Source organism: Oratosquilla oratoria, chromosome 31 (assembly GCF_046742065.1).
Source record: "Oratosquilla oratoria isolate Oo_2021 chromosome 31, ASM4674206v1, whole genome shotgun sequence".
NCBI classification, from domain to species: Eukaryota; Metazoa; Arthropoda; class Malacostraca; order Stomatopoda; family Squillidae; genus Oratosquilla; species Oratosquilla oratoria.
In genome coordinates, this window is record NC_134807.1 from 152,150 (window position 1) to 167,182 (window position 15,033).

At 40.1% G+C, this 15,033-nt stretch overlaps 1 protein-coding gene across 1 annotated transcript; it reads right to left on the reverse strand.

Annotated features, from left to right (window-relative positions):
* Positions 1–14,776, reverse strand: LOC143041392 (DDB1- and CUL4-associated factor 13-like). Its single transcript, XM_076213214.1, has 9 exons — positions 14,442–14,776; positions 12,136–12,332; positions 7,522–7,719; positions 6,973–7,162; positions 6,237–6,381; positions 5,754–5,916; positions 5,448–5,594; positions 5,125–5,288; positions 1–548 (listed from the first exon to the last, which is right to left on the reverse strand). Exons 1-9 carry the CDS (start codon positions 14,518–14,520, stop codon positions 410–412), a joined length of 1,422 nt encoding a protein of 473 aa, XP_076069329.1. The 5' UTR covers positions 14,521–14,776; the 3' UTR covers positions 1–409.
* Positions 14,777–15,033: the final 257 nt, after the last annotated feature.

Genomic DNA, 15,033 nt, shown 5'->3' on the forward strand with positions numbered 1-15,033 from the left:
TCTTTTATATAAAATATATATTCAATTCTATCAAACTTGCATTATTTTCTTAACTGCTCACATAATGATCCCTAATCAGATTAATATAAATATCTCGTAAAAAACTTAGGGTGAATGCCAAGTATATAAATTACAAGAAGAAAGATTAAAGGATGAAAAAGACATTTTGAATAAAATAAAAATAGCAATAATTTTGAGATCTACAGAAATAAACACTGAATTGAAAATCCATGTGAACAAGTTGCATAAACACAGCAAAGGAAACATGGACTGCCATGTTTATGCAAACACTGAATTACATCAGTATAAGAGAAAGCGTCCATTATGTGGGCAATTATCAACCTATAAGTATGCCATTATCCTTTCTACAGTCTTATAAATAAGGAGGTTAAGACACATTCCCTGAAATTTACATTTCTTCATCTTCATCTTCATCATCTTTTGGGGGCATATTAGTTTGGTCATCTTCAAGGCCAACAGTCGCTTTGTGGCGCGCAGGCACAAAAGGTACGGCTCCGGGTTTGGAATGCTTTCGTCGGTTGGCTTCCCTGAAAAAGTCATTTGGGTGAATACAGCAGCAGTTATAAAAAAAAATTGAGGGAAAACAATTATATTGAACATAACAATAACTCAAAAATATACACCAAAAGGCCCTTCCCCCTTATAAGGGTAAAAGGGCTTTTTGGTATATGTGTGTATCTATCTATAAGATTCCCCCCCCTCCTTATAAAGGAGGTAAGACATCAAAAAGCACCCTTTCCTTCTTCTTATCTTAGCTCCTCATAGATGATGGGTCATTCCTGTAACATGTCCACTGCCGGGGTATGAGGGTATGTGTATGAAAGTGGGCAGGATATAGGAATGACCCGTCATCCATGAGGAACTAAGATGAGAGGGAAGAAAGGGTAGTGGGTGAGAGTGGGTACAGGAGTCCCTCAAATAACACTGGGGTTAGGTTCCTGAAATTACCTCGTATGACCAAATCCGCATATGCTGACTTTCCATATTAAATACCGAGAACTGTATGTGTGTGCGTGCGTGTGTGTATGTGGTGTGTGTGTGTGTGCGTGTATGTGGTGTATGTATGTGGCGTTTGTATGTGTTTGTGTGTATATACATGTGCGTGTATGTGCCGTATACACGTGTGTATGTAGCATATATATATGTGTGTGTATGAGGCGTATACATATGTGTGTATGTAGCATATGTATATGTGTGTGTATGTGGCATATGTATGTGTGTGTGACGTGTGTGTGTGCGTGCGTGTATGTGTCTGTGTTCACATGTACAAGTAAGCATGTACGTGCATGTGTCTGTGTTCGTATTTGTGTGTACACACACGTGCATTCACAACATACACTGGTTGTTTAACATGTGTCTACGTGTGCGTGTCTACAAGTGTGTAAGCATGTATATGTCTGTTTTTGATCTCCCAAACCACCACCGCCAGTAACAACAAGAACCTCATAAGAGAAATTAAGACACGACAAGCGCAGTCATTATCAGACTTATTAGTTGTGTTCCAAACGAAAGAAACCTTACACTTCAACAGGTTAGGGCAGTAAAATTTCACGATAGCACAGCGCAGGTGGTGGAAGCGACAAACTAAAGCAACCCCCTCTCCTCCCCTCCCTCCCTCCTGCATCAGTACCTGTAGGTTGACACGTAACCGCAGGCAGCCACCCACGGCTATCCCCTCGCCCCACACCCCTGTTTGAGGAGTTCCCAGTGTACATAATGACCGCGTTATATGAGGATCGACTGTATATGGTAAAATAGAAAGCAGTCACCACAAATGTTTGCGATGTTGCCGCATGTGTGCGTATGTGTGCCCGATTCAGCGCGAATTTTAAAACGGTTCTCTACATTTGAGATGGTTTTGAAATAAAATCCGCATATGATTGAATCTGTGTTATTCGAATCCGTATCATTTGAGGGACTCTCGTACTTGTCTTTTGACTTAGCTACCTCCCTTGTAAGGGGGAAAAACCCTTAGTATATAGGTAAGACAGACTTAAATAAACCAAATACTAGCCTATCCTCCCATATTATACAGGTGACTTTATACTTATATTTGCTGAGCCAGTTGCACTAGAGTTTAAGAGAAAAGTTGCTTAAAACTGCTGTAAAAAGTTGGCTATATCACATACATTATATTGAAGGGGACCTGAAACACCCACAAAACTTAGCAATATCAACATCTACTGCATGTGCATGAAACACAACCTATGACATCCATCACTTTTCTTACATACATACATATACCAAGGCTTTTTCCCCCTTACAAGGGAGGTAGCCAAAAAGAAAAAGGCATGAAACCATTCCCACCCATTCCATCCCTAAATACACTCCCCTCCCCTCCACCCTTCCTCCTGGATGACGGGTCATCCCTGCACCTTGTCCACTGCCCTGGGTCAGAGGCAGTGTTGCAAGACACGGCACATCCACAGTAAGGCCACTTCATTAAATCTGCAACCCACCCTCTCTGTCCCCCCATGCATAATAGGAGAAGACGGGAAGAAATCCCTTCGGACTGCGTCAAATTTTGCTCACACATACTACCTCATCCCCCATTCCACCTCATGCATCACATCATCCATATACAACCATTCTCCATTCACCCCTGTCTTCTGTCCTCTCGCATCCTTCCTCAACAGACATTCCCCTCTTCCCCAAAGCCCCTTTCACCCCATCCATCCATCTCATCCTAGGACGTCCCCTCATGTTCACTCCCTCCACATCTGCCTTCCATACCTCTTTTACTAGTCTTTCTTCACTCATTCTTTCCATGTGTCCAAACCATTCTAATACTCTTTCATCAACCCTATCTCCCAACTCCCTTTCCATCCCTGTTCTCCTCCTCACCTCCTCATTTCTCACTCTATCTAGCCTAGTAACCCCCATCATACTTCTCAGACACCTCATCTCAAACACATTCAAACTCCTTCTCTCTTCCTCTCTTATGTTCCATGTTTCTGCCCCATACAGTGCTGTTGGCACAATCACTCCTTCATACAGTCTCCTCTTAGCATCCATTCCCAAATGTCTATTCCTCATTACAATTTTTAATCCACCAAGGCATTTACTCGCTTCTCTCAGTCTACATTCTACCTCCACCTCCACTCCACCTTTTCCTGCCACTTCACTTTTCTTACAAGATACTAATGTACATACATATACAGACTTGTAGGGTGTCACATCTCCATCAAAAGGCTCATATCCCCTTATAAGGGGATTGGCCAATTAAGGCATGCACCCACTCTACAGCCATCCAATAGTAATTTGATTTCCCTTTCATTTTTGCTAATTACAGATGAAGGGGCATCATTGTCCCTGGCCTACTGCCCAAGTTAGAAGCAATGCAGCAAGACACAGCCCAATAGCCAAAGCTAGTTTACCCCCACTGCTTCATTATATAGTGACCCTCCCCTCTCAACCACTTAAGAATTCATGGGACAGTTACAAACAATCCCACTTTGGCCACATCAATTTCATCCATTCACCTCTCTCCACTCACACCTACCTCTTGCCCTCTCCCTACTCTGCTCGACACATTTCCTTTTCACCCAAGGCCCATTGCACTCAATTCATCTATCCCATTCTCACTCTTTTTCTTTTCAAGTTCATTCCATACACCTCTACCTCCCATTGTTTTTGGTAGTCTTTCTTCACTCATCCTTCCCATATGCCCAAACTATCTTAGCATTCTTTGATCAAACTTATCTGCCAGCTCACTCTACACATACATACATATACCAAGGGCTTTTTCCTCCTTACATGGGAGGTAGCCAAAAACCAAGGCATAAAAACCATTCCCACCCATTCCATCCCCAATACACTCCACTCCCCTCCACCCTCCGTCTTATTTTGGCACCTCCGGGATGATGGGTCATCCCTGTATCTTGTCCACTCACTCTATAGGTAACATATTCATTCATATTCTTTTAAACCTATTCTGTTATAAACTTGTTCTAGAGTAACTAACAATGAGTAACTGCACACAGTGGTCCTCCAAGATGAAAATAAGTAAAAATAATCTCCTTACTACTTATCTTCAAAACCTGTCAACATCAGCTCAATCTGGAGTTGCACCACCAAGAGGCTGACATTGTTTGTCTTTGGACCAGGCCCCAAAATCTCTTGCCAATTTTTTACTGTACTTCCACCTCTTCACACACAAAGACCTGACAACTTGAGGACTGTTCCCCTGCTACTTCTAGTGACATAGAAACAACCTACACTAATACAACACAAATAGTCAATATTTCTTCCTGAGATCTATTGGAGGACCCAAGGACCCCTGAAAAATTTCTGCCGAGGTTGCCAGTTTTGTCAATAAATAACAAATTTTGGGTGTCTTTTATAGCCAATGGATAGGGCTACTTGGTCATTACCCCAGATTTGACCCTCGACGTAATGCCTATTTTTGAATTTGCGGCATACAACGTATGCCACTGATGCTGTAGAAATTAATAGCACTTGTCAAATCAAGTTTCACTGACTGGGAACCCACAGTCCCACAGCAATTGGCAGTGGTCCTTGGGTCCTCTCATAGATCTCCTCAGGAAGAAATATTGGCTAGTTGTGTTGTTCCCTCCTTATCATGGCTCCTCCTGGGTGATGGGTCATCCCTGCATCTTGTCCACTGCCTTGGGTCAGAGGCAGTGTTGCAAGACACAGCACATCCACAGCGAGGCTGTTTCATTAAACTGGTGACCTCTCCTCTTCATCCCCTCATGCAGAAAAGGAGAAGATAGGGAGAAATCCCTTTGGGCTGTGTCAATTTATTTTTCACACATGCTCCCTCACCCCCTATCTTCCATCTACTCCACCTCATGCATCACAGCATCATCTATACACAACCATTCTCCAATCACCCATATCTTCTGTTTTCTTCCGTCCTTCCTCAACAGACATTCCCCTCTTTCCCAATGTCCCTTTACCCCATCCATCCATCTCATCCTTGGTTGCCCCCTCATGTTCATTCCTTCCATACCTCTTTTATTAAACTTTCTTTATTCATTATTTCCATGTGTCCCAACCATCCCAATACTCTTTAGCAAAAAATTCTTTATTTAGAAATAAAAGAAGATATCAGCAATATAATACAACAAAGTTCCATACTTCCTGGCCTGGCTATCCTTGATGGTGCGGTGTTCTTGTCGCGCATGGTAGATGTGTTTGGGCAAATGTCTGTGCCGAGCAATGCGACGTACTTCTGGGAAATGACCATACTTCTTCTTAAGCTCTTCAGCATAATTAATGGCATTCTTCTCCCTTTGACGCATCTGGCATAGAAAAAAGAAAATTATTCTAGCTTTCTGAGTCAGTGTCAATATTATTTCCAATTAGTTTAGTCATCAAACAAACTCAGTACAGTGAACCCTCAATATTCATAATGGTTAGGGACCACAGACAACATGAATTTGCAAGACCCATGTACTTACAACACCTAGTTTCTCATTTGCTTTACTCTTCCAAATTCTGACATTATGATCAGAAGAACCTGAAAGAATGTACTTGTTGTCTCCTGACCACATGATACAGTTCACCTTGAACATACGCCGTCCATGATAAACATCGCGGGAATGGCCCTGTGCAAAAATCAAATATCAGAGAAGTTTTAGTTTCACATTATCAGACTAAAAGTGGAAACCAATCAAAATAAGTATTCATGACAAAACACTCTTCAAATAAAGTTGTATTTACATGTATTTTTCTACATTGATCAAAACATACATAAAATCTATTACCTCATCAACTCTGAAAATGCGAATAGATTTGTCAAAGCTTCCAGAACAAAACTCCTTCCCAGTAGGTGAGTAACTTATATCGATGACGGCTGCTGTATGTCCTTCATGTAAGCTCACAACACGATCTGGAGTGTCCATCTTACGGATGTCAAAGGAATAGCAACTGGAAAGCAGATACAAAATAAATCAAAAGTAGCTCCTACTTTATCAGTTGTAATTCTGCGTTCTCAATCCTTTATCCAGAAGGTGGAGAAGCAACTGAGGAAATTGCTTATCCAGTTAAAGTGCTACCAATTTCATCAGTATGACAATTTTGCAACTCAATAAGCCTGTCAGTAATTAACTACTATTTAGCATTAACCAGAAATGATAAAATAGATCCTGAAAAGTATGTGGCATAACCACAACTTTTTCACATATTCCAAAAATGTTCCTCTGTTTCTTTGAGTTTATACATACAAATAATAACATTTCCACACTTACTTATAGTCTTCACTTCCAGCTGTGAGAATAAAAGGTTCCATGGGATTCCATGCCAGAGAGTTGATTCGAAGTTTCATTTTCAGCTTCTTAACCTCCTTAGCACGGGTATCGTACAACACAAGGTTGTTGGCGTGATCACTGGAAGCTACACAAAATTTGAACTCAGGAATGAATATTAAAGCCAGAATGAACTTAAAATCATGGGCACAATAACCTATACAATGTAGCACAAATCAATGCTTTGTTCTCTTCCTCATTTCCAACTGCCCTACAGGTTGCTGAATTTTTGCCACCCATACACTTTGCATACTTTACTGCTTCCTTCCTGAAATACATCCATTCTTCTACTTCTACTACCCACAGCCATAAAAATAGAGCTATCTACCTATCTATATAACAAAAGACTTGTTCCATCTTATAAGGTAAATGGCCAGCAAAAGCATGCACCCACTCATATCCATCACCCTTCTATCTGCTCCTTGTGGAAGATGGGCCATCCCTACACCACCGTCCATTGCCCAGGTCAGAAGCAATGCAGCAGGACACAGTATATTCACAGCAAGGTTTGATGACCTAAGCTGATTTACCCCCACTGCTTCAATTACATGATCAAACACAACTAAAATTAGGCAGGAAGTTGAAAAGACTCCCCTGCTAAAATATGAAATCAATCTTCCCAATAAAACTATATATCACTAATGATCTACATGAAAATAAATAACTTGAAACAACTTACCAAAGAGCTCAGTTTCCACTGGGTTAAACTTGACAGCCACCACACTTGCACCACTACCTTGGGCAATCGTGTTACCCCAGTCAAAAGCATACTTGGGTGACTTGGCAGTGGCATCCCACAACAGAACCTTTTCACCGCAGGTTATAAATTCATTTTTGGTGCGATGATGTGTTATTCCAGTGACAATGGTCTGTTCAAGACAAATAATAACCACCATTACATTACAATATTCACATTAATTTCCTAAATATATTCTTATACACTGTAATATGCATACATATACCAAAGGCTTTTACCCACTTACAAGGGAGATATTCACTCCTACATTCTGTCTTCTCCTGTCCTTCCGAAACAGACATTCTCCTCTTTCCCAATGCCCCTTTTACCCCATCCATCCATCTTATCCTTAGTCGCCCCCTAATGTTAACTCCCTCCACCTCTGCCTTCCAAATTTTTCTGTCATACTCTTCCCCCATTTCACATCCCTTGCTCTTACTCCTGGCAAACATTTCATGACTCATTTGACTAAGCCACCTAAGTTTGACTTACATCACACAACCAAGTCCCTAAAGGCATGTCAATCTCCTCGCCATCCTCTGGAGTGACAGGCCAGCGTTTGATGGTCTTGTCATTTCCCACTGTATAAAACGACATTCCATCTGGGGCTGGGCAGATGGACCACACATGTCCCTTGTGGGCCTGGACTTTCCATTCCCTCTGCCTCTTTTGCAAGTCCCAAAGGGCCACCTGCAAGAAGTTGAATAAAACACATTAACTCTTACAGATGTCATGGTACAACTGGCTGATGTTCTCCTACTCTCATCTATGCTTTCATATTTGCACTTGTATGTGCATGACTTATTAAGGCAAGAAAACTCCAGCAAGGTTTCTATATCCCCTTCTGTCATGTTGCACCATTTTCTGCTCATTTGTAAGTTCTCCTTCCCCAAAAGAATCCCCTAAGAACTAATGTGAGGCTTTGTGTGCCTTTGCTTTCCTTCCTCTCCCATCACACTTCAGAAGGCGATGATAAGAGTGGTATAATGGAAATACTGCATGGGGGAGGGCATGGCCATCTTAGTATTATGTCACATCAGGCTTCAACTTTACATTTAATATAAAAAATTTGATATTATAGGTCACATCTTCACAAAAATAAAAAAGTCTGAAAACTATATATTTGACCAAATATGAAACATGTCAAAATAAAACAATAAGTTATAAACAGCCTTCCTTCATTCTTGCTGAAGAATGGAACTAATCAATTGAGATAATCAGGAAACTATCTATATACTAAAAAGCTTCTCCTTTGCAAAGGCTCCTTTAAAAGGGAGCTTTTTCAGATAGGCTACCTCCAGGTAGTCTATCTGGGCATGCACCCCTCACCACCTATCCCACTCCCATCCACTGCCCATTCATGAAACTAATTACATTATATATTTACAGTGAAACCTACTTGCCACATGGAAATATTCAACAAAACACAAACAAGAAACTACTCACATGTCATCAACACTAATTCTGGAAAACGGAAACTGTAAACATATTCTACATGCATCAAACTCCCACTATATATCCACAGCTAGGTTCCCCACAATTATATGCCAATTATAAATTATAATGCACAAGTAGTCAAGCAGCAAACAGCTAAGTCTGACCAATGGAAGCATTTAAATAAATACAAAGCCTTATATATATATATATATATATATATATATATGAGAGACTGGGTGGAGGAAGAATAAGCGAAGATGGGCTGGAACTTTTTATTGTTTATACGTTTCGACCGACTCGGTCTTCTTCAGTAAGCTGTCTACAAACAGTTGGACCACATATTTATACATCCGAGGATGGGAACAAGGACAGGTCACCCCGCCGGCTGTCTGGGGATTCCCCTTCCCGTATCATGCATACGTTTCCCAATTGTGTTTATAATTAATCTACTTGTTGCCTCTGACAAACAAACAAAACCTTCCCTGTCATTGATGTTTTCATAATAATTAATGTAGGCAGCTTCAACAGTCTTCCTCATGTCTCTCCTTAATCCCGTGTGTAGAACCTCGACTCCATCCCAGTGGGGCAAATGTCCAGACCGGTCAGCATGTTGGACGAGTGAGTTAGAAGTCCTGTGTGACCTCAAGTCTCTTTTGTGCTCAGCTACGCGTTTCTCGACGCCTCGACCTGACTCACCGTAATACGAAGATGAGCAACTACCGCAAGGAATGCGATAGATGGTACTGAGGGCGTTTTGGGACAGTCCTTTTATATTCTTGGTCTTGACCATTTTTCCAATTTTGGAATTGGACGTCCTTGCTATTTTTATCCCACTCTTCCCAAGAAATCTGTCTATGCCTTCAGTTTTTCTAGAGTTAGGAACCGAAATATACTGTACCTTATTATCCTCGGATGACTGGACATTTGGTCTCATGAAAATGTTCCTAGCCACTCCTTTCAGCTTTTTAATCATTCCCCCTGGATATTTTAACTTCTTAAAGGCATTAGTTATGTAGGCTAATTCATCTTCTAAAAATTCCTCACTGCAAATCCTAAAAGCTCTGAGGAAGAAGCCTATGAGCACGCCGGTCTTCACTCGCTCGCTGTGTCCTGAGAAGTAGTGCACAAAGTCATCTCTGTTGGTAGGTTTTCGGTACACTGAGAATCTTACTCCTTCATCCCTCCTGTGCACCAACGTGTCAATGAATGGTAACTTATGGCCGTCTTCCATCTCCACAGTGAATTGTATATCTTTATGGACTCTATTGAGTCTACCTAGCTTATGTCCAATGTCGATATTCTCCGGTACTATCACAATAACGTCGTCCACATACCTTAGCCACGTGGTGCCTCTACCCATGATCCTTCTATATTCGTCTTCCTCCAATGTTTCCATAAAAAGACAGGCTAGCACCGCAGAAAGAGGACTTCCCATGGCGAGACCTCTGTGTTGTTTATATTCCTTACCATTGAACGTAAATACACCGAATTTTACACATAGGGATATAAGTTTAACATAATCACTCCTGGGAACTGGTAATTCGTCATTACTAAGACTGTCTATGACTCTCTTGGCGGCAACTAACGCCTCCTCCACGTCGACATTTGTGAATAAGGCCTTCACATCATAACTAGCTAACTTCTTACCATGGAAATCTAAATCGTTCAGCCTGCGGATGAGGTCAGAGGAATTCCTCAAATGAGCGTCACTTATAGATCCAAGGGTTCCCGAGAGTGGTTTGGCTAGACGCTTGGCCAACTTGTGCGGAGCACTCCCGATCCCTGAAGTTATGGGTCCACGTGGCTAAGGTATGTGGACGACGTTATTGTGATAGTACCGGAGAATATCGACATTGGACATAAGCTAGGTAGACTCAATAGAGTCCATAAAGATATACAATTCACTGTGGAGATGGAAGACGGCCATAAGTTACCATTCCTTGACACGTTGGTGCACAGGAGGGATGAAGGAGTAAGATTCTCAGTGTACCGAAAACCTACCAACAGAGATGACTTTGTGCACTACTTCTCAGGACACAGCGAGCGAGTGAAGACCGGCGTGCTCATAGGCTTCTTCCTCAGAGCTTTTAGGATTTGCAGTGAGGAATTTTTAGAAGATGAATTAGCCTACATAACTAATGCCTTTAAGAAGTTAAAATATCCAGGGGGAATGATTAAAAAGCTGAAAGGAGTGGCTAGGAACATTTTCATGAGACCAAATGTCCAGTCGTCCGAGGATAATAAGGTACAGTATATTTCGGTTCCTAACTCTAGAAAAACTGAAGGCATAGACAGATTTCTTGAGAAGAGTGGGATAAAAATAGCAAGGACGTCCAATTCCAAAATTGGAAAAATGGTCAAGACCAAGAATATAAAAGGACTGTCCCAAAACGCCCTCAGTACCATCTATCGCATTCCTTGCGGTAGTTGCTCATCTTCGTATTACGGTGAGTCAGGTCGAGGCGTCGAGAAACGCGTAGCTGAGCACAAAAGAGACTTGAGGTCACACAGGACTTCTAACTCACTCGTCCAACATGCTGACCGGTCTGGACATTTGCCCCACTGGGATGGAGTCGAGGTTCTACACACGGGATTAAGGAGAGACATGAGGAAGACTGTTGAAGCTGCCTACATTAATTATTATGAAAACATCAATGACAGGGAAGGTTTTGTTTGTTTGTCAGAGGCAACAAGTAGATTAATTATAAACACAATTGGGAAACGTATGCATGATACGGGAAGGGGAATCCCCAGACAGCCGGCGGGGTGACCTGTCCTTGTTCCCATCCTCGGATGTATAAATATGTGGTCCAACTGTTTGTAGACAGCTTACTGAAGAAGACCGAGTCGGTCGAAACGTATAAGCAATAAAAAGTTCCAGCCCATCTTCGCTTATTCTTCCTCCACCCAGTCTCTCATCTGTCTAAACCATTCATCATATATATATATATATATATATATATATATATATATATATATATATATATATATATATATATATATATATATATATATATATATATATATATATAAACTTTATCCCACAGTCGGAGAAAAGAAGACACTAATGTCGAACGTTCTGTATATTTCGATCACTAACTGTGACACTCTTCAGCAGAATGAATACATAGTGGAAGGCATATATATATATGACGACATCTTGACAGGTTGTGAGAGAGGCAGAGGGGAAACAAACAAAACTCTCATTCTATTTGTGTGGTTTCCCCTCTGCCTCTCTCATATATATATATATATATATATATATATATATATATATATATATATATATATATATATATATACATATATGTACCGGTATACATAATAGGATGGGGTAATCGGGCCATCAGTGGGGGGTAAATGGGCCATATAAAAGTTATTCATTTTCTAAATTAAAATTGGTTTTAACATATTTCACTTTTAGCCTGAATAAATACCTACCACCATTTTACCAGATTTCTATTTACCAGTTGTAACATAATTTTTAATACATGAATAACTTTTATATGGTCCATTTACCACAGTGATGGCCCGATTACCCCGTCCTAAATTTCCATTGATCAGTTACATGCAGAAACCAATATATTACCACTAAAAAATAATACCTATTATTGTCCTTATATAGAAATACAAGCATTCTGAACATGGTCTCACTTATAAAGTTCATACCTCTCCCTCCACTGTTCCTGTAAAAGCACATGAGAGTCTGTGAGGGTGATTGCACAAAGAACTCACAGACTCTGAATGTGTCAGGCTTCCTACAAAAGGCTTGGAAAACACACGCTCCAGCTTCACAGCATTCAGGGCCAATTTGTATTCCCTAGCAGCCTCAAAGGGATGCAAGTCAGGGTCATAATTACGTTGTACTGAAAAATAAAGCAACTCATGATATACAAAATCATAACTTAGAAATATATATCTCCAAATGGTTACAGCAACAGGCCACCAAAGCTAGTGAGCAGAAGAGCATTAGGTAGACCCTTCTAGTAATAGAAAATACTGATAAAGGCCAACCATGTGGTGATTTTAATGTTAAGAGAATAGTGTGGAGGGTGGGAAAGCGAGTGATTAAGTCAAGTTGCACATTGCTAGACAGGATGTCTGTCTCCATAACCAAGTTCAGTAAAGATGAAAATTATAAAAATAAATAAACAAATAAATAAATACATGGAGTTAGTCATGGAGGGTCGAGATGGTGAGCTGATTTGGTCAAGTTGAGGGGCTAAGTTGGTGATAGGCTGAGTTGACCCAACACATGTATCTAGCCAGTAATATATGGTGTCCAGCTGATGTCCTGACAATACCAGATGGTGTCCAGATGGCACTGGATAGTTCAAGACAGCAAATAGCATGACCCAATCCCAGGATTGGCAGGACATTCACATGAACAGACTGATTCAGCAGGATCTCATTATATTTAAAGAATACACAATAATGGACGACATGATTGAGACCAAAGTTGTATGGGGTTTTAAAATTAGTGATGCAAATTATCTACAGCTAACTCCCATAAGATTGCCATTCATCAACAAGAAGCTAAGATAAAAGGGAAAACAAATGATTGTCAGATGGGGGAAGGGTGGGTGTATGCCTTGGTTGGCTACCTCCCTTATAAGGACTACTGGTCATTTTGAGCAAAGTGGTGGTTTGAGTGGTCTCACTAATTGCCGAACAAACCGAACAAAACCGAGAAAAGCTGAACAAAACAACAAAACCCAAACAAGGATGGGTTCTACTGAAATGCATACTTCTATATATATGGTTACATTATTTGAACTATTTTCTTTAAAATGTGTGATTTCCATGTAATATGATCAAAGAGAAGTTACGTTTTTATCCTCTGCAACATTACTGAACACAGCTACGATTTGTCCAGCCTGCCGTCTATGATCACTGGTGGTATGGATCAAACTACACTCTTTTAAGTTTCTTACTGTTGTGTTAAATTACATGAAAATCACACATTTTAAAGAAAAGAGTTTAAATAATTCAATTATATACAGTCTATTACACTAATAACACAACAGTAAGAAACTTAAAAGAGTGTAGTTTGATCCATACCACCAGTGATCATAGATGGCGGGCTGGACGAATCGTAGCTGGGGTCAGTAAAATTGCAGAGGATAAAAACGTAAGTTCTCTTTGATCACATTACATGGAAATCACACATTTTAAAGAAAATAGTTCAAATAATGCAACCATATATATATAGAAGTGTGCATTTGAGCAAAACCCGTCCTTGTTTGGGTTTTGTTGTTTTGTTCGGCTTTTCTCGGTTTTGTTCGGCAATTAGTGAGACCCGGTTTGAGTGGGTGTCAGTTTCCAACTCCCCATGTAATGTGCTATCAGTACTGTTTTTGGGTTCTGGAGGAAGTATAATTATGTTGATATATGAGTGCTAATTGAATATATGTGAATATAAGTTGGTGTGTTGACTTACATAACCCAACCAACCCTAACCTTAAATCTCACCAAGTCTAGAGGAGCCCAATCTAACCAAGTGTAACCTAATCAATATAACCAAATTGCTTGTACAAAATATTGACTTAGTCTGACACCCGCTCATTCAAATCGATCATTCACTCCCCTTAAACGGGGGAAGAAGCTCCCACAGGCCAGCATCTGGAAACTAGTACACAACCTGATGCTGATGAAACCACAGTACCTGGTCACCAAGCAGATAAAATTAAGTTCCTGAATTATAAGTAAATTAAATTATTTCCTTCTTAGGTAGTTTCAGCATGTGCTAAAACATATATACCAGTTCAACTTCAAGATGGAGATTAATATGAACAAACACCCCTTGCCCTTATGAGCTAAGGCAAGTGATTTTCCGATAGAAACTAACGGCAGTCACATTGAAATCCTGGATAACAATTGAAAAGTTTTTCATAATTAATTTTATTTTATTAATAATGTTTCTTTACATGAAAATCTTAGGACAAAATTAAAATCTACACCTTAAATCCACATACCTTTATGAATATCCCGCTTTGTTTCCCTTAGATAGTGGTCTGGGTTTCTAGATATAACATTTATCTTTTTTATAGACATTTCGTTGACTTTCAATTCCACGTACTGTTCAAGTGCAAGAAATCAAAGTTCACTTTATTAGTTCATTTCAGTGTTTCCCTATACCTACAGCGCTTAATTTCTCTATCATGTGATGTAAAAACAATTAACTGTTCCCTCTAAAACCATTTTCAACGTAGACTACATGTTACTGACTGCACTACGCACACACACTGTACTCAATCCGCTTTGTTTACAAATTTCTGAATCTTTGGATCCATCACCCATGTGGTAAAGGAGCACGACCTTAAGATTTTTTTTTTTCAATATATAAAAAGTATATACTGTTTAGTGAGGCAACGACATTGTTCTGTCAACAACAAAAAATTAAATTTGCACAAAAATATTCCTAATTACATGGAAAATATTATTTTTGTTACTGGTTACATCTTACAGAATATAGATGTTTTCTGGTAGAGGACCCAGTTCAGACATATGGCCCCAGTTCTTATGTGCGAAACTATTCAGGAATAAACTCAGATGAAGACTACTATG

Excerpts from the sequence above, each read along its gene's own strand:
- LOC143041392 (XM_076213214.1), bottom strand. The coding sequence starts at position 14,520 with ATGTCTATAAAAAAGATAAATGTTATATCTAGAAACCCAGACCACTAT. Across the intron at positions 6,382-6,972 it reads AGTGGAAACTGAGCTCTTTG|CTTCCAGTGATCACGCCAAC; the intron begins GTAAGTTGTTTC and ends AATTTTGTGTAG. Across the intron at positions 5,289-5,447 it reads CAAATGAGAAACTAGGTGTT|ATGCGTCAAAGGGAGAAGAA; the intron begins GTAAGTACATGG and ends TTTCTATGCCAG.